The 20,050-nt window shown below is 39.7% G+C and overlaps 1 protein-coding gene across 9 annotated transcripts in view; it reads right to left on the reverse strand.

Annotated features, from left to right (window-relative positions):
* The window catches only part of LOC122976555 (collagen alpha-1(XVIII) chain-like), a 53,490-nt gene that overhangs the window by 19,378 nt on the left and 14,062 nt on the right, over positions 1 to 20,050 (reverse strand). For 4 of the 9 annotated variants that reach the window (XM_044345115.1, XM_044345120.1, XM_044345116.1 and 1 more), the window contains exons 1-5: positions 15,611 to 16,198; positions 3,500 to 4,041; positions 1,499 to 1,579; positions 1,356 to 1,415; positions 61 to 139 (exon numbers count right to left, since the gene is read on the reverse strand). In XM_044345115.1, the coding sequence (XP_044201050.1) occupies positions 61 to 139; positions 1,356 to 1,415; positions 1,499 to 1,579; positions 3,500 to 4,041; positions 15,611 to 15,944 (1,096 nt within the window). In that variant the 5' untranslated portion in view covers positions 15,945 to 16,198. Of the gene's footprint in view, positions 1 to 60; positions 140 to 1,355; positions 1,416 to 1,498; positions 1,580 to 3,499; positions 4,042 to 15,610; positions 16,200 to 20,050 lie in introns of those variants that run through there. The other 5 variants (XM_044345113.1, XM_044345117.1, XM_044345112.1 and 2 more) reach the window with 3 other exon arrangements.

The following is a 20,050-nucleotide window of genomic DNA, read 5'->3' on the forward strand; positions in this document are numbered from 1 at the left end:
AATGAGCATCCTAGGTGAAGATTTACAGTCACAAATGATGGTAATGAAGAGCTCTTTTACCTGTTTCAGAAGAAATTCTGGTTCCTTTTGAGGATATCAGTGGAGGTTCAGGCACTGGCCGCAAGGTTGCAGGAGTGGTCTGTGGGTAGAATATAAGATAATACACTAGTTTAAAACATCTGCAACCACTGTCCCTTTGACATAATCATTGCCAGCATAAATTCTCAAACTTTAATGCCTGATAGCAGATGCTTGTATCACTTGATCTCTACCTTCAAGTGTGTTTATTTGGCCTGTGCTTTTACATAAAGTGAACTCAACCATGGATAATGAATGGAAACACATGGAGCTGAAATAGGTTTAAAAGAGGGATCAGTCGTGTAGTTATGAATAATCTGGTGCTTGTCATTGATGTTTATGCTAATTTCATCGTATCACTGCTTGTATTTTGTGCACATTTTTTGTGCCATGTATTTTCTTGTTGAGTTGTGTGTGTTTGCATTAGTAACTAGTTTAACCTAAAAATGTTGTGGTATCATTGGTCCCTGCTTGAAATATGTATATAAATGTCTATATTACAATAGTAGTTTAAGCAATTTCTGTACGTAAACATAATTTTGCAGTGGAGGTTACCTGCTGTTAGCTTAACTGACTTAAAAACAATCTTTACTGTTATCTATTATGCAGTAAAAAGTAGTTTTGATTAAGTTTGAAATGTTTAGTGTAAGAGTTATTCTTCAGTTCATAGTTATTTATTCTTCTTATTTATTTCAAGGACTAAAGCTCCTTAATGCACAAACTACACTTATTTAATAATACAGTAGAGAAACTCTGATTATTCCGGATGAAATGAGTGATTTACTTTTCAAAATGTATTCAGAATTTGCACAAAAAAATGAACACATAAAATGTGCAAATCAAACAGAGTCACATATATATTGCAAGTTTAAGGTGACCAAGGGGAACTTTGTAATGTGTGTGTGATCATGTTTTTAATCTGTGAGATTCTACAAAATCTTTGTAGAATTTGACTTCTTTACAGCACATGAACCAGGAAATTATATTTATAAAGTAAAATAAATCACCAAAACTAAATGTATCGGTACGAAACAATTCTGCTGATTTACACCTGGATTATGGAGCTGAGAGTCACCATCACTTTTGTCTAAAATGCTGATCTCTGACCTGCTGCAACAATGCAACATACTCTGCTTCATCCTTATTCATGTACTGATATGATATTGATATAAAATCAATAAATGCAAAGGTTCATATTGGGCAGATTTTAAATTAAGATCTACTAAGTCCTGAAAATTGAGCTGGCTGTGCAGATATGAAACAACAAACACACTGACCTTCACAGTGTGACCTGTCTCTCTTTTGTCGCCTTCACCGCTGCCAAAATCACCAGAGGCCTGAGCCAACAGAAAGAGGAAGAGGTCAGACAAGAGTGTTCAGACACCAAGGCTCATCTTTGACAAAACACACAGATACTCACGGCGTCAGAGTCATCGTCGTCATCGCACAAACGCTCAGCCGCATGAGGGTCTCCCACCACTTTCAGCTCTGCAATCTCACCCTAAAAGAACACAAACACACAGTGAAGGTGTTTTTCTCTCAACATGATGACAAGACATTAGCTTCCTCTGAAACCTCCAAAGAGATGGAAAGTCTGAGAGAAATGACTCATGCAGAATATTGTGTCAGCTGCCTTTACTACTTTGTCTTCAGATGATCTTTTTTTAAACCTCTAACAGGGGCCGCATTCTCACTCTTAAACATGATACAGACAGTTTGGAGTCCAGGTAAACTTTATGTACCTCGACAAGTGAGAATATTCTGCCACAGATACCAGTTTCTACCTTTAATAAACATTTTTGTTGGATAATTTTGGCACAAAAAAAAGCTCAGAGATGCAGCTTAACAGTAGCATTTGGACAAATTAGTAGCTTTTAAAATTTCTTCTTCACTTTTCCACTTCAAAGGCTGCAAGCTAAAGATCAGAGGTCAAAGGTGACAGAAGTCGGGTAATAGATTTACAAGCATGAGGAGGGTTAAGTCTGCCCTTCCTGTTACCACTGATCCATACACAAACCTGCTGTGAGGTGCAACAGGGAGATATTAAAGGTAACACGGAGGTCAGACTTCCGCAAAACATGCAGGGACACTCACACACCTGCTCTTTTAGCACACTGTGTATTATTCTGACTTTTCCCGGTCCCGTGGGTGACATTTGGAGAACGATTCATTTCTGTTTTTCATTTATTCTTGTCAGAAATATGAGGAGCAAACATCTCTTGAGCACTTGAGCATTTCCTCTGCTGGTACCCTGGAGTTTATGGTTAGAAAATAGACTTCTCCTTCCAAATGCTTGAGTGTAATTTAAAAATTAAGTTCACTAAAATCCAGCTAACATCTTCTGTTACTCATTAAAGTTGGTCTAAAAGCAACACCTCATGTGCAGTATGTGCTCAGAATGTCTTGATTTCATCATATTCATAGCTGTGTTTCATTTCGGGGGTTGAATCTTCTAAAAGCCGCATTTAAAGATTTTTTAGTAAAAGTTTGACAAGTCTTGTCCCATTTTAAAGGCTCTTCCAAATGCAGCCATACAAACTTGTGAAAGTCATCAATCATTAGTAGACTAACAAACTAAAGTCAATACAGGATGTAATTAATGGAAACCAGGCAAAAACTGACATTTCACTTAAGAAAAATGGAAGTAATTTGGATATGTTTCCATCATGTGTTTAAATTACATCTCATAATTCCAGGAGATGAACTTGGAAATATTTGACTTAAGAGTTGACAAGGATCACCCAAACACGCCATTATTTTAGTTCGAGTTGTCTCAGTTTGGTAAGAGGAGCTGGATGATCCAGCCTCTGAAATGAGATGTAGCTCATCCACTGGTGCCCCCTGGATGCACCGGGGGATTACTGTTTAAGTTTTTTGAAGTTTAAAGGACTTAACGGTACCCTGTTTTTACTTGTGCAGGATATTCAAAAGAATGAGAGTTGGTGGCGATAACACACAAAGAAATAGAGAAACGTGCCAACCATGGTAGTGAAGAAAAATAATTCAAGTTAGCAAACATAAATGTAAACAACACACAATTTAAAATGTTAAAAGAAATATGTTTAAAAAATTGGCTTTGCAATTTTTGATGAGGATGGAAATACATTCAACATGTTTGTTACATCTAAAGGATACACACAATGTGTTTTGTGTCTTCTGTTTGTGGCCCCAGTTTGTAACTCGTTGCCTATATTTTAGGTAAAAACTTGGCATATAAACATAACACTATTGTCTTTGGGTAGAAAAAATGATCTGTCATCAAGGTAGACCATCTTGTGAAGCTGATATTTTGAAGATCAAGGTACCATGAATGTATTACTGACTCAAATAAACATGCAACATGCATACAGCTGAATTAACTTGTAGACCACTTTAAGATTCAACACCATATTTGTACATTCATTTGTAATTTAAATGTTACCTGAAACTTATTAGTGTCGGCTCCTCCTGCATGACCCACAAAGATCCCCGATCCTGTGTCGAGCTCCATGGGATCCGGCGAACGCTCAAACTTCACCACCTGTGGCTCAGAGTCGCAGCCCTGGTAGAAAGTCACCTGCTCCTCAAAAACAGACAACGAGAAGCGAGTCCAGGTGTCCACCAGACTCAGCACGCTAAAGCTGGCCGCCTCATATGAAGCCTCTGAATCAGGCTCGGTGTAGAAAAGCTGCACCTTCTGTCGGCCGGACTGCACTGCCGTGAGCTTGACGCCAATGTAAATGAGCTTCTGGGACTTGTCTGTGATGGAAAAGAGGACGGAGGCGGCGGGAGTGTAGGGCTTGATGTAGAAGATGAGAGAGAAGTGGCGATAGAAAGGGTTGGGGACGTGGGCCAGAGCCGGCTGGCCCGACACCGCCGCAGGGGTGAAGATGTAGGAGGTCTCCCCTCTCGGCCCGTAGGCCTTGGTGATTTCATCTGGTGGTGGGTCTCCGATTAGCTGGAGCAAAGAGACACCACTCTGCTCTGCAGTGGAGGAAGACAGAGCAAATCAAGATTCAGAGTCAGAAACTTGAGAGACATTTTTTAAAAGAAAACAGACGAACCCTGCCTTCAAGTGCTGTTGTAAATACACAAATGTCAAATGATGGGGAAATATGACAAATATGTACTATTTTTGCTTGATTCCTGGCCAAAATCATCCACTGCCACTTTTAATATGGGATATATTTCATTATTTCACTCAAATAAAGCACGAAGATGTGTATAAAAGGTTGTATTTATGAGTCCGAGGTAGGAGCTTATGAGGTGTACTTGAAGGCAGTCAGTGAAGCACAGTTTGAAGCACAGAAATGATCAGCAAATCACAAGTTCTTTGGGAAAAAAAACTTAGATATTTGGTTAATTTTTAATAACATTCAGATGACAAACTTTCCTGAAAGCGTTAACAGTGTTATTGTGATTGATTAAGTTGTTTTTCTTGATTGAAGGATCTTTTAAAAAGGTTTCAAGACCAAAATTCAGGTCAGGATGTGCTAAGACATGTTAGGATGAAAACTATGTGCAGTGCAGGAGGTGCAACAAGTTCAGAAACTGCTTTAAATGAGTCACCGACTCAGCCTACCCAACCATAACACAAGTGCCTCTGGAAAAACAAACCCTAAGCCAAACTGACCCTCCAGGTCAAATAGCAAACCACAGATCTTAAAGCCTCAATCAGTGATCAGTATACAGTGAACTTTAATGCTTAAACCTGCAGCAACTGTTTTTTTAGCCACTTGGGGGAAGTGCAACGAGGTGTAAAGACAACATTGACATATTAACACCTTATAAAGTTGATATGGCAAGCATGTTATCATCAAATAGTTGCTTAAATCAAGCTTAAATCAAACATCAAGGAGACACAGAGCAACATTAGCATTCATTCAGAGTTGTGTTCCTGTCTACTTTATTAATGTAAGTCCAATATTCACTGTGCTTTTAGCTCCATTTTGGTTTCCACCAATTACTGAGGGTAATGTGGCTCCATATCCACTAAATGCTCCACTATCACCAACTTTGTCTGTCTTTATCAGAGTTTTTTTGCTGCTGTAAATGACACTGCAAGAGTGCTGCAACTGAACAAAAACAGTGAATTTGTGAGCTGTAAAACAAAAACAATGAGCTGAAAGATGCTAAAACGCTAGGAAAGGTTTGTTTGGCCCAAATTACAAGAAGAGACAACATACTTTATCACATCTAGCCATGCTGATGTGTCCAAGGTTTTGGTATTTACATCATGTTTCATTGGTGCTATACTTTCTACAGATTTATCAGAGTAACTAGGACACTGTTACAAGGTGTCTCTGTTTAATCTTATCTTAAATGCTGTGAGCACCACAAACAGAGATCAGGCAGAGATTTTAGAGACAGATATCTCCAAATCTGGGCAAATGAAACCAAAATTATCTGCTTGGTTTTATGGTTTTATAAAACCATTGGGCAAATTGATCATTTAAATCAAACTCCAACAGTCTGATTGATTAGCCACAGGTGGTTTAACTAATGTTGTTTCTACTTTTAGGTTACGTGAGACTGGGGGAGTGGGTGAAGTTAATGGAAAAACTGCTGATATTTCAGTTCCCATAGACTGAAATAGCTTGGAGGGAAAGGAGCGGCAGCCTTGAGACCAATAGTTAAATTCTCATAAATCGGCATCACAAGGGAGCAACTTTAACTAAGGGGTCTCCTGAGGCCGGCCTGTCATCACAGATTCATGAGAGAAGCTGACCAAAAAAGTACAATCTGTGCATTAAGGGAGGGGGGGGGGGGGGGGGGGGGGGGGGGTCACAGAGGTCAGTGGTCAAGGGGGTTTCCAAAGGTTTCTAAATTATGTGAAAGTATCAAATTCAGCTTGTTAATTGTTCAGTTAGGAAACCGTAACTCTGCGAGAAAACAGCTAAGCTTAACTGAGAAATGCCTGCAAGATGTAAAACCATCATCATTCATAATGGTGGCTGCACGCTGAACATCACTTCACACGTTCATCATTTTACGAGTCACATAGGAAACAGACTATGAGCTTGTTTCTCTGCAAACTTGGCTTCACAGAAGACTTCTGGTTGGACTAATTTTCCAGATTGAACCAATTAAGCTCCTGCTTTCATTTCTGATTTGCATTTTTATGTGCCCTTAAAATGATTAATCTGCTGATTATTTCCTTAAATAATCAAACAATTGGTCTATTAAATGTCAGAATATTAGAGCTGCAACAATTAATCAATTAGTCAATTGACAACACTATTTATATCAGATTTATCATTTAAGTTTTTTTTTTAGGCAAAAATTGTAAAAATTCATTGGTTCCAGCTTCCCAAGTGTGAATATTTTCTGTATTTTGTACTCTTCTATGATAAGTAAAAATTGTCTTTGGATTTTGGACTTTTAGTCGGACAAAACAACACATTTTGAAAAGTAATCATGGGTTCTGGAAACCTGACATCTTACAAACTGCACAAATAATCGATGAATCAATTAACTGAGAAAATAATCTGTAGATTAATCGATAATGAAAATAATCGTTAGTTGCAGCCCTACAGAATATAGTGAAAAATGCCACATCACAACACCCTCACACCCCTCAAACTGCTTTGTTTTTGTTGACCAACAGTTCAAATACGTATTAAATTTTAAATTAAAAGTTTATGTGACATAAAGCAGAACATTTCCAACATTAATTACTTTAAAAATGACTTGAACAATTAAGAGATCATCAAAATTGTTTGTGCTGATTAACAACAACCAACGAATCATTTCAACCTTAAGGTGAGACTAAACTTTTGAGGGGGAAACAGAAACTAACACATTCTTCCTCTTACAAGGGAATTCATCAGCAATAAAAGGCGTCATCGCTCAGTTCAATATATTCAGGAGTTAAATGACTTAAATGGTCTGATATCACCGGTAGATTACAGCAGCTAATGGTAACTAATGTCATGCAAACCTGAGGTAGATGATACAATTTAAAGATTATGTAACAAAAGAAACACAGTCTAGCTTTGAGCTAAATGCCATTATCAGCATCCCAACATGCTCACCATTACAATGCTAACGTGCTGATGTTTAGCAGTTATAAATATTTTCTATGTTCACCATTTTAGTTAAGCACACCATGATAACATTTGCTAATTAACACAAAACACAATGTATAGCTATGAATTCTGTTGTTTTGCAGGTATTTGGTCATAAATCAAGTTTGATAAATTGAATTTTGATGGTGGCACCACATGAAAGTTGAGGTGATCAACAGAGTCATTGGGATTAATCCTCTTGGAAACATGATTTCACAGACAATCTACAGTACAATTATTGAGATATTTCAGTCTGGAGATGGATTGTCCGACTGACACTGACACCCTCAGAGCAATGCCTAAAAACAGACATATTTTCAAAAGAATGAAGCATAAATCATTGCGTTATTGATCGCAGATCAAATGAATTAAACAATGTTCCTGCTCAAATTAAATGTAGTTGCATGTTTTTTACGGGATTCATTTAATACTGCAAGAAATTCAGGAAAAAAATCATATTTTCTTATTACAGTCCCATTGTGTTGTAAAGATTTTCATGAAAGATCACCTAACAACTAGTCAATACAGAATAGTTGGACTGCTTATCAGAGGAAACGTGTTATGACATTCTCTTTTGAATGCTCTTTGCAACCAATAAAATTCATGGCTGAATTACATATGTTTATGTGCTTTGTGGTTTCAAATGACTCTTAACTTTCTGGCTGTTAATCTGTTTGATTATAGTTTTCTAATCCTGTTTTATAAACTCTCAGGAGTGTTTTGCTACCTGCTGCGAGGAAAGTCACATTATGATGAGTCTACCATGCAAAGTTATTTATGGGACAACCAGCTCATAACTGACTGCACAACAACTTTCAGCACATCTGCACCCACCAACCCAAGGCTGGCAGGGAGTAATCCTAAACACATGTTCTCACACACTGATACACACTCTGTTCCATGAATGGTGAGTGTTACATCGTCTCAACCAGCAGAGCGGCTACAGCTTAGTCCGTATCCTGTGGGATATTGTCCAATTGGAGGTCGAGCTGAGCACGCAGGGTGGTCAACTTCCCACTGAGGGCACCTGCTATTGGTTAATCTTACAGTGACACAGCTGCTGCAGCTGTTGCACATATCAGGTGGGTCAAATTACGAATGAACTGTATGTTTAAAATGATAAATGACAATATAGAAAACTTGTTTCTTACTTTTATTAAAGAGCAGCATAAAGAACATGATTTTCTCTAAAGCCAAACCTTGTTTCACTTTTCATGCACATTCACATCTGGAAGCTCTCCAGTCCAACCACAGCTTGCCCACTAAACAGGCCATACAGCCACTAACAGTTGAGGCCCCAGTTAACATGAACAATGTCTGCCAACTATTCTTTAGAATTTCTTTCTCAGTTCCTTTATCGGATTTGCAATCTCAGCCTCTCAGCCGCTCTGAATTTATTCGTATTTTTTGCACGCACGAAAAAATGCACATCATGCCAGCTTCCAGCTGTCCTCTGGAGGACAGCTGGAAGCTGGCATGACATGTATACATGGGAAACCATCACCATGCTAACCCAGATGTCTGCTCATGGCTTCTTGCCCTGCTTCCTTCTCCTCCCTGACGCCCTTTCTCCATGTTAACAGGACCCATTGTATGAAAGACCAACATGCAGCGATGTCTCACCGGCAAATAAAAAATGACCTCATGTATTCTGTTACAGAGGATTACTGAAGTGCCATGTCTGTATTTTCCAACATGTAACCCCAGAGTAACTCAATGCCTGCTTTACTGTGTGAAGAAAAGATACTGCCAGTGAAGAGAGACAGAGACGGACAGACAGACAGATGGAGAAACAGAGACAGGGGAAGGAAATGCGTGTCAGATGTCCATGGGAAAGCGGACCATGAGGGACTGTAATAGGATGAAGTGCACATACAGCGTCAGTCCCAAAAGCCTGTACTGACAAAACATGCCAGTTAAAACATGCTGAAATGTCACTGTGGAACTAATGGACTCCTCCAGAGGTTTAGGAGTGTAAAGTGCCTCTCCAGGGGTCAGAAATATGATATCCCTAAAGGTTAAGAAACATAAAGAGAACATCCCTAAAAATAATGTAAATACATCCTTTTGAGTCTCTTCCTTTTGGCCAAAATCAAATTATGTTTCCAGACATGGACACATCAAATGAAGTGATGATTCAGATTGTAAGAAAACATACAAAGTGCCTCTAAATCAAAACAATACCTCTGTCTGTCCAGCTGAGTCTCATATTTGAAGCATCAAATGTTTTTCGAATTTTTGTTTCAAAAATGACTTAAATGATTAATCGATTATCAAAATAGTTGGCGATTAATCATTTTTCCATTAACTAATCAATGAATTGTTGCAGCTGTAATGTAAATACATGTATGGCCACACCTGCTGCAAAGAGTAGCGTCACATTGCAAGACAAAAAGAAAAATGCAATGCAAAATTCATACGTTATGAGTGTTTTCAGGAGCGGAATCAATGTTTTTAAGCTTGAACACCACAAACTTGATGCAAAATTGCCAAAACATCATACAAACAAATATGACAAAAGTTGTTTGACAATATTTCTTAACACAAGATGCAACCTTTCCAGAACTTTCAGGCACATGAGCAGACAGAGTTGCACAATTATGGAGATGGTTTAGTTGTTATGAGTCTCAAGTTTGGAATTTGATTCCCATTATAGCAGGAGGTTGTGTGTGAGGGGAGATATTAACCCCTATTTCTGTTAAAAGATGGTCTATGGTGTTGGTGTTGACCTTTCTTGACCTTTCTCCGCCATCCACTTGACTTCTGGTCAAGGCTTTTGGTCTGGTGTTCACACACAGCTGATGTCTTTTTCTGGTATTTAGTGATTTCATAGAGGTGGTGTGCACAGTGAAGTATATACATCTGCTGATGTTGGCCTCAGGATGTAACTGAAAGCTCTGGAAAATGTGCAGTAAATGGATCTTTAGCTAATCATTATTTGTCAAACTGCTATTTCAAAACTTGTACAAGCAACAAGCGCCAACATTTGTTGGATACAATGATGAAGAATGAGAAAGTGCATCCAGACGACAACAACAACAAAAAAGTTGATTTAAAAAAAAAGATGAAATTTATTGAGCTGGATGACTAGCCTCTTATTGTGGTTGAAACTGTGAACAGTTCAACACAACTACACCCTGCCAAACTGACATTTCATCTCAAAATTGGCAACGCTAGCTCAAACAAGACCCAAACTCAGAAAACGCTGCAGGAGCAGTAGGTTTTACAACTGTTTGATAAAGCTGAAACTTGCGTCCCCTCTCATTACAAAGTCATTACAAACTTCACCTAAAATGAGCCAGAAGAATTTTTGTTTATTTGAAAAGCAGAACAACAGTATGGCTGCTTACTCGTTCAGCCATCTATAATTACACAAAAACATTCTTTGCGAGCAATCCTCACTCATTTAGTTGTTTGCATGCAAACTTTTAAAGAACATTACATCAGTATCAAAATATGCCTCAACAAGAGCTAATTTTACCTCCATCTGAAAGCTGCAATCCTTATTTGGAAATGCAAGCACTGCAATAACAAAATAATTTAAATGTCTAATGACACACTTAGAGGAATCCGAGGTATTTATACAGATCATACAGTCTGCTTCTTTACCTGCAAACAAGTCAAGGAAAAAATGTTAAGCTGTTAATCCTGAGTGTCTCTTTAGGGAATGAGAGACGTTCTTCTACTCACTCACACAGACAATAAGTGACCCCCAGTGGGTTCAACCATTAACATCCCCCCCAGCTGCAAGTTCAGCCCTTCTGGGATCGAACCAACTGGACTTCACGCGCCTGAGAAGAGGAGAGTCCCATCAGTTAACACTTCAGATGGAGGCGACACAGCTGCGACAGCCTCCCTCTGTTCCCCAGTTGGACATTAATCCGTGTTTGAATAAACTGAGAGCTGAGAGCCAATTAAAGTTGACTGATAGGGGGGATCAGCAGAGAGAAAGCGATTCTTTGAGTTCAGATGACATCAGATGGATTTTTGTGCTCCCATCTAGCTGTTCTTAGAGCAAGATTCAAGATTTGAAATAGTCTGGTTTCTTGGCTGCAGTCCAATCTAAATATCCAACACAAGATCTGTTACTGTGTGAAGATATGAGCTGCAACAGGTATCACATTTTTGACTGATATCAGCTATTCATAATTACGCAATGTGTGACTTTTATTTCCTTTTTGGTACTTTATTAATATCCCCCTTTTTTCCTAAACATGGGTCCATCCTATAAAATACTTTTAGTTTTTTGGGCGCCACAGTGTATTGCTAGTCCTGTCTCTTTTCACCCTTATTTTCTGCAGCTGTCTTGATCATCTGTCCACTATTAAAGATACAACTGATGGCCACCAGTGATGAAATAGGCCTGTTGTGTGTTAAAGGGAAACTCTAGTGATGTACTGTTGCACTTCCACAAATTGGGGGACCAACAAGATGCAGATTAAAATAAGAATCAAAGCAGAGGCCAAAATATCCTGACTTTTTTATCTCTAGTAAGGCTGCAACTATTTTCATTATTATTTTCATTACTGTTTAATGTGAGTATTTTCTCAATGAATCGATTAATTGTTTAGTCTATAACATGTCAGATAATAGTGAGAAATGTCTGAGGTAACATCTTCTCTTATTTTGTTCAATCAAACATTCAAAACTTCAAAAAAAAAAAATAAGTTTAAAGTGATATAAAACAGAAAAAAGTAGAAAATATTTGCATTTCAGAAGCTGGAAACAGAAACTGTTATAGACACCCTCCCCCTTTCCAAAACAAACAATTGGACAAAAATGCCCACTTCCTGCAATGACTGGCCAGGATTTTAACTTCTCTTTTTCAACTGCTTCATCACCTTTGGTTTGTACAACTGAGAGCAACATCACAAATGCCTTTCAGGGGAGACAGTTCAAAAGTGTTTGACATTGTCCCCATTTGTACGATTCATTTTGATTCAGGCTTTTTGCTCCACCTTCAAGTGTGGCCACCCTACCTGCACATCTTTAAAACTCCACACTTCCACTTTGAAACTCAGGCTTTCTTTTAAAACATTAAAGTTTTCAAGGCAAACAGAGACGATTAGTACTCCTCATGGCAAGTAAATGGGCCTTTATGTGTAAAATTGGTTGAGTGCCCCTTCAAGCTTTGCTGTTGCTTTCTCTCATACTGTTTTCTATTTTTGTTGCTGTTATTGTGGCAGCCCAGGAAACCTCCAAAATGTCCCAAATTTCTCTAAAACAAGCTAATTTCAGGCAAATGGATGTACTTAGGGTCAATTTTAGACGCTGGTTAGTGGTATATAATTGTGAAAATGCAATTCAAAATGATTAAATTGATCTCATGCAGGGTTTTTTGAAGAATACTGTGCATTGACTGTGAACCACTTTGTCTTAAAGAGTGGGTAATTCCCCACTCACATAAAAGTCTCTCTCACACTTTGTCCCACTCTCTGTCTCTGCTCATCATCTAATGGTTGGCCGAACACTTAATTACCACCCATCAAGTGTTACTGGTTTTGGAGGGTGGGCGACTGGCCATGCCCTCTGACCTCTGCCAGAGACTTTGAGCCGCCCTGTCTCATCCCAGTCACAAGGCTCTCTTGTTACAAAACCGCGACACCGTTGCCCTTTGTAACAAACCGATGATACAATCGTCACACTCTTTCTTCGCAGCAGACCATTTTCCCACCCACAGCCGCTATCATAAATGCCACCCATCCACAGCCTCCCCTCCTCCCTCCCCACCACAGATGGCCCAATTGTTTCCCCTCTCTGCCACTCTGGAGGCTAAAACTCCAGTCGCCTCCAAATTCACATAAAATTCCACGCCAGCTGATCAGAAATTGTGAAACATGATGATAAGCAGATAACCCAGGACAGAAATGCGTGACAGGCATGCAAGAGTAGGACGTGACAGGAGCAATGGAGCGATTATAGCCTGAACAGACTAATGCTGCATGTGGGAAACCACGGATTTTCTTGTCAAACCAACACAATTATTACAATTAAAACCTAAACTGATTATGTGCAATACATGGAACTAATACACATATCAACGGATTCCCTGATGATTCACTATGTCCTTAAAAACAGAACAGCATGTCTGCTGCAAAACAATTCACTTTCAAGACCCTAAACATCTCACTTCTCTCTCTTTTTTCCCTTTTTGGATAATGAACGAGCCAAAGCAGGTGTTTGGAAATCACACCCAATAAAAACAGCCTAACGACAAGTACAGTGATGTTTCATATCCTGTACTGCAAGTGCAGCAGCAGTCTCCATACAGAGAGCCAGTTTCACAACATCTTGATAATAATAATAATAATAATAATAATTCAGGCAAAACCCACAATTCTCCACCACATATAGGATCCCACACACATGAGTTTTCTAGATTTTAACTTCAAGTGTGGTTTATGTCTGAGCTGAAAGGTTATCCAAACACAAGCCCTATTTAGTAGAAAAAGCCAGATGGAAATTAACAAAAACTATCTGCCACTTAAACCCAGAACATTTACATTAAATATTCCTGTGGGAAAACATATGATAAAGATACTTTAATGGAGAAAAGTTCACATGGTTAACCCCTTAAAGAAGAGTCTATACTTTATACAATCGTGCCCTCATGAAGACTCCATTCTGCAAAATTTATGATGCCACTAAAAGGTTGGACAAGGGCCTCTGGAGCATTTCCTGTGTTAAGGGTATATTAGCAGGGAGAGACTTCCAAACTGTGCACATAATATACATTTCGTTTGCTTGAGTTAATGTAAACTTGTACTTGAAAATCATCATTCTCATTTCCTGGACATAACTCTATAACTAGTGAAACTTTTTACATCATGCATTGGTAGTTTTTCTGCTTTAAGTTTGCTACATCCAATAATATTTGCTATAGCATAACTTATGGCCAAATTTTAAAAATGAATCACCTGCAGTATTCAGGTGTCAATTCAACAATAACTATTCTCAAAGAACCTGTATCTTTGCTGTTGCTGACCATTGCTGACTCACACAAAGCAAGACTTTTGCAGATGCAGTTCTGCACTGTGCAGCTGACAAGACAATCACATGGACACGGCATGCAGCCGGGGAGGGGCAGTGACATGATCTCAGGTGTGAGTCATGCATTCATGCTCAACAGCCCTCTCTGGACATGTGCAGTGGACAAAAACAGTAGCGGCGATGACTGCAGCAACTGAAAAGCATTTGCAGTACAGGACCATACCACTGGATTTGCATGTTGTAACCCATTCTTTGCATTTGATTGCATTGATTTTTTAATGTCTACATTATTTGCAACCATTCTCCAAAGCAAAAAGATTTTCCTTCCAGGCATCCTTTGTTTTCTGCTGATGTCAATATGCTTTTAAAACTTGCAGAGACTTGAAATATGCTTGAGCTAAGGTATTCATCACACATATCATCATGTCTACTTCTCTACTTCATCTGTTACCTTATTATTCCTAATCAATCTGCTCCTACAAATGCAAGAAAAAGAATAACTTTGAGAACAGTGAATGCAAGCATGATGTTGAGTGGGATGGATCCACTCAAGTCCCTGCATGTTGATTTTCTTCCTGTTGTGAAATAAATGCACCTCAAGTTGCCTGGTAGGAGTGAAAAATTGCAATTCAAACACTTAAAACACCACAATATGATTTAAAATGTAGTTGTGACTTGCATTAAAAATGGCTAAAACATGCAAAATCAATGTTTTAAGTGAACAATGTGATGGGCAACTATATCCAAAAGAAGCAACAATGTGTGACAAACTCTTGCAGCTTGGACATGTGTATTACTAAAACAAGCACTGCACAAACACAAACATCGACGACGAAAAGCAATGTGACATCGGATTCAAAATGTATCGCCACACAGGATACATTCTAACCCGCTGGGGTTACCTTTCAAGTCACTAACTGACATACACGGAGGACAACCGGGCTCCTGCGCTTTTTCAGGCAGAAGGTGACACTCCACCGGGAGCCGCCCATTTTCCAGGGACGCCCAGCAGCTGTCTTGCAGCACATGGCAGAACCTGCGACAGGGCAGTTGCACGGGCGCGGCAGGTGAAGAGCACCTGGGCACCAGCAGGAGGCAGAGGAACCACTCTGTGCCGTGGTGACACCCCGCCTTTGTCAGCCACGCCCACTCTTGTAGGGCCGCGCCTACTTCCTCCACAGATGTGTGGTTGAGAAAGTTGGGCAGCGTGAAAAACTTTGGCTGATCACCTGAGCAAATGGGCCAATCAGAGGGTACCGGGAGACAAGTTGGGTCAGAACCATTAATGCTGCTATCAAGGGGGGTTAGCGTAGAATCCAAAACACCCTCGAGAGTCCCATTTATTTCAGAAACATTACCTATAATCCCAGTTAAATTGATAGGTAGGACTTGGCCACCTTCAAGGCCTTTCAAGACCCTCGCTGATTCTAGATCTGACCCAGAACCATCCACTGACCCCTCCTCCACCCTCCCCACACTGACACTGTCTGTATTACCCGTTGTGTTAGGGTTAGCGCTCTCCACCTTCTCTGTCAGGCCTCCGTTAGTAGTCCCGGTGGTCGGGGTCACATCCCACGCCTCGACAAACTTACGGATTCCAGTGGCCACATTGATGATTTCTTCCCCAACCCCGGACAAATTGTCATCATCATCATCATCATCATCCTCCTTCTTTGTGCCACCAGGTGTTGGGGTGGCACCTGTCGTTCCTGCCGTGGTTGTCTCTAATGGGGTCTCTGTGGTTTTTTCTGGTTTTGAATTCCAAAACCAGGCCTCCAAGCTCCCAGCACAGACAACCAGGAGAAGGAACCACGTCCGGACACTCAACATGCTGCTCGCTCCTTCAACAGTCTTCCAAGTGTCCCAGTGTGCAGCAGCACCACACACAGTCCTCTCACTGTTTCTCCAAGCGCCACCTGTTAGCCAGCCGGTCAACAGTTAAATCCAAGCTGTGCAAGGGCCACTGAGCATCCACTGAATGAAAGCAGAGACATAAAAACTCTGCTCGCACTCAGAGACCCTCCCTCTAGAGCTCCTGGTGCACGGCTGCTGCAAACTCCCTCATGAAAACACACTGAACATGGACAGGGGGAGACCCAGAAGTGGAGGCAGGCTTTCTATACCGATGATGGAAGTCATTGGTTACTCTTGCCCCTACACACACTAAAACTCCTCCCCTGTATGAGTTGGGTCCCCATAGACCTTTTCTCTAGCATGGATAAAAAATAATGGAAGCGTCACGTTACCACAATGACACATCCATCCTGCACGGAAATAACCTCAGTAAAATATGGAGTTTTTAAATATATTTGGGCCATAATGAACTGGTTTAGTTCACAGTGTCTAAATTAAAAGCTGTCAGGCAGATCGAAATGGGCAACAAGTTCAAAAGACTTGCCCTTCAGCGAAATGCTGAATTGAAACCCGCTTACTCATCAGCAAGTATTTAAGAAACAGTGTGTGTCTGTCTGTTGGTAGAGACAGTAAGCATCAATAAACAAGCACATAAACAGTGTCTCAAGTGTCATTTTGGCACAGTTTTGGCTTCTTTTTCTTCAAGATTTTGTATCCACACTAGTCCAGATGATGGGTCAGAACTTGATAAATGGTTTTAAAAACAAGGAATAGAGTCATGAGCCCCCGTCACATATGCACTTAATTTTCTAAATGTGTTGGCAATTTTATATAAGAGTTGTGTAAAAGATTTGTCGCTTAATGGGATAGTTCAACATTTGCTTTCTTGCCAAGAGTTAGATGAGAATATTAATCTCCATCTCATGTCACGTATGGATTGAGAGACGATTAGCCTAGCTTAGCATAAAGACTGGAAGTAGGGGGAAACAGCTAGCCTGGTATTCTCCAGAATTAAAAAATATGCCTACCAGCACCTCTAAATCTCACTAATTAACAAGTTAAATTCTTTACAAGGAGTTAAATGCAGTTGGGTGAAACCACAAATTGTCGTTTTTGTGTTTCTCTTTGTGTATGGATAAACCAAACAAGGTGCAACATGTTAATTAGTGAGCTTTAGGGGTATTTTGAGAGAGTAAGATGAGCTGTTTATGCTAAGCTAAGCTGACTGCTTCCTGGCTTGAGCTTCATACTTGACACACAGACATGAGAGACATCAATCAAACTCTTTGCAAGAAAGTGAAAACCCAAAATGTCTTTAATTATCACAATTTATGCAAAAAATAAACTAAAATCAGTTTAGATAACAACTGTAAATGAGTACTGATGCAGTCTTCCATCTCACCATTGTTCGACCAAATGTCAAATATCCTGCAAGCAATGTGACTCTTTCCATAATGCTCCTATAATGTCTAAATGAAGCCTTTTTGGACCATTGAGAATTTGCTTCAGTGTCAAAGCCATTAATTTAACAGATACGCAAAGCCAAGAATGTTATGTAATTCATGTTTGATTGGGTTAGCAGAATATATACAGTATATATACACAGTATATTAAAACAAATGCAAAAAATCTAATAATAATCAAATTGAGTTGGAGCAGTAGAGTGGTGGATGCCAATTTGGGGGTTGGGACCCCAAGAAGAGGTTGTGAGATGAATTTAAGGGGTATAAATACACAATATTATGACAATTTTTTGACTTTTGACTCCATCTTTGTGTATTTTCTGCAAAATAATCACTGACAACTCAAGGACATGAGCCCAGTCACAAGCAATGGTGGGCACAGTGGCTGACGGGTTATGATGCTACTGTGAGAATATCAGAGTAATGTTGAGACTGATGGCAAGAAATGACCTGCAGCGGATGAGGGATGATTTCATTTGCTGTTTCAAACAATAACAAAAATGGAAAAAATGAGGTGTTCAGTTACATAATACTGATCTGTCAGTGTGTTTATCAGTCTGATTTATTGCTCTGTTTCAAAAACAAGTGATATTGTGGTGCAAGTACAGTGCTACAAAAACCGCCAAAAAAAATCACAGACTTAACTTCCTGATTGGGGATGAAACAGAAAAGCAACATGTAAAAGTGTCAGAAGTGTGAAGTAATGAACATCAGACAGCTGGAGTGAAGAGGAGCATCAGGGATGAATGAAAGACAGCAGCTGAGAAAGTGAGGCAGCAGAGGAGGGGAGGGGGGGCGTATCTGATTGGATCGATGTCTTAAGCTCCCCGGAGACCAACTCCATTGCCTCATTGCAGAAAATCCTCGGAAAATCTACCACTTCCAGGTTCTCACAGTTGGACGATAAGGCGAGGAGGGATCCCCCCACCATTGTACCCCTCTAGTCCCAGCCCACCTCCTCCTCCACACGGCCCTGAATGCCCCCATCTTCCTGCTACCCGCCTCATCTGCCAAGCTAGGACATCCAGCTGTTACACATTCCAGCCCTCAGACCTCCCACACCCACGCTGCTTGACATTTGGACGTTTGGCCACATCTTGATAATTTCATACATACAGTACATACAACGCCACTCCTGCTGTCAGCCTATGTGCTCTCTTAGACACTGACCAGGGCTGAGTTACAAGAGAAGCTATTTGTCTGTTTGGGAAACAGATGCATTGGACAGTGTGTGAAAGGCAGCTGTGCAGAGATGTACAATGACAAAATGTTTTAACACATCCGCTTTTCTTTAAAGCCTCTGAACGGTTTGGACAAGTGGGTCTTAACTCATGCAACGGATGCTTTACACTTACTCTTTCTTAATGCAGTGTCAAAATGATTATCTTCCGATTATCTGGGAAAGATCACCAATGGAAAAGTCTGTCCCATCTGTAATCTGTCCCATTAAACTGGTCCTGTTTGTTATCCCAAAGACATCTCAATACATGTCAGGAAATACTGCACTAAGGCCTGTTTAACTGTAGTATATGTATTGCAAAGAGAATACTATCCTAAAGCAACTATAATCAACATCTTTATATGAAAAAATGCATCTTTTTATGTGAGAATCACTGTTAGAAGAATTATCACCCGACTCTGCAACTCTACAAAGTAGAAGTAGGATTTTTAGTTTAGTTTCTAAGCAGTGAGACTAAGTGTTTTGGTTCAGTCTAACCACATTCATAAAGGCTCTAAAATCCACTATATGCAACCTGACCAGCACCAAACAGCAGACAAGGTTATAGACTAGCTGGTAGTGGAACATTTAGCAGCTGGAGACCAAAAAACATCAAAAAAAAAGTGAGTATTGGAGTTACATTAGTCATACAGTCTGAAACACAACTCCAAATGAATGTTAATGTTTGCCATATTGACTTAAAAGAAGATAATATGTCAGTGTTGTTTTTATGGCTTGTTTCTGCTTCCCCGAAGTGGCCAGAAAATCAATTACTGCATTTTCAAATTGGAACAAACAAGTAAAAATAGGAAAAAAGCACAAATATTCAGATGTAAATTGGATTTCAAGTATACAATTTGCAGCGCAAACAGATTTATGCTCCAGAAGCAGTGTCTGAGCTGCTTTCATCACAAGAGGACAGAGTTACTGCAAACTATAGTGAAAAAACAAACACACTGAATGAAGAACAGTAATCTTGCAGGACAACAACAACTTTCTGGACAAAACTAAAAACAGACAAAATCTGGGTGGAATATGTGTCTGCTCCTTAAAAAAAAAAAATCAGACTATTTTTAGGTAAAAAGTGAAGCGACAGCACTAGCAAACATGCATCAAACAAAAGCTCACATGTCTCAGTCTTGTAGTAATTACCAAAAGCAATTACAGAGACTGTTTGGGGGGAACGTTAGACTTCCTGTGCAGTTTTTTTTTTTCTATTTTTGCCAAAGCTGATCCTGCCATTAGATTTCCTTTCTTTCCACCACTACATTAGAACGAAACTGTGTCAAGTAGATCTTCTTTTAAAAGACAACAGAGGAAGTTGTGTCCGCTTACGTGCTGCTACCACAATAGCAGGCACACGTTTAAGAAACATCAGAAATTTCGTTGTTTTTTTTTCA

Source organism: Thunnus albacares, chromosome 24 (genome assembly GCF_914725855.1).
Source record: "Thunnus albacares chromosome 24, fThuAlb1.1, whole genome shotgun sequence".
NCBI lineage: Eukaryota > Metazoa > Chordata > Actinopteri > Scombriformes > Scombridae > Thunnus > Thunnus albacares.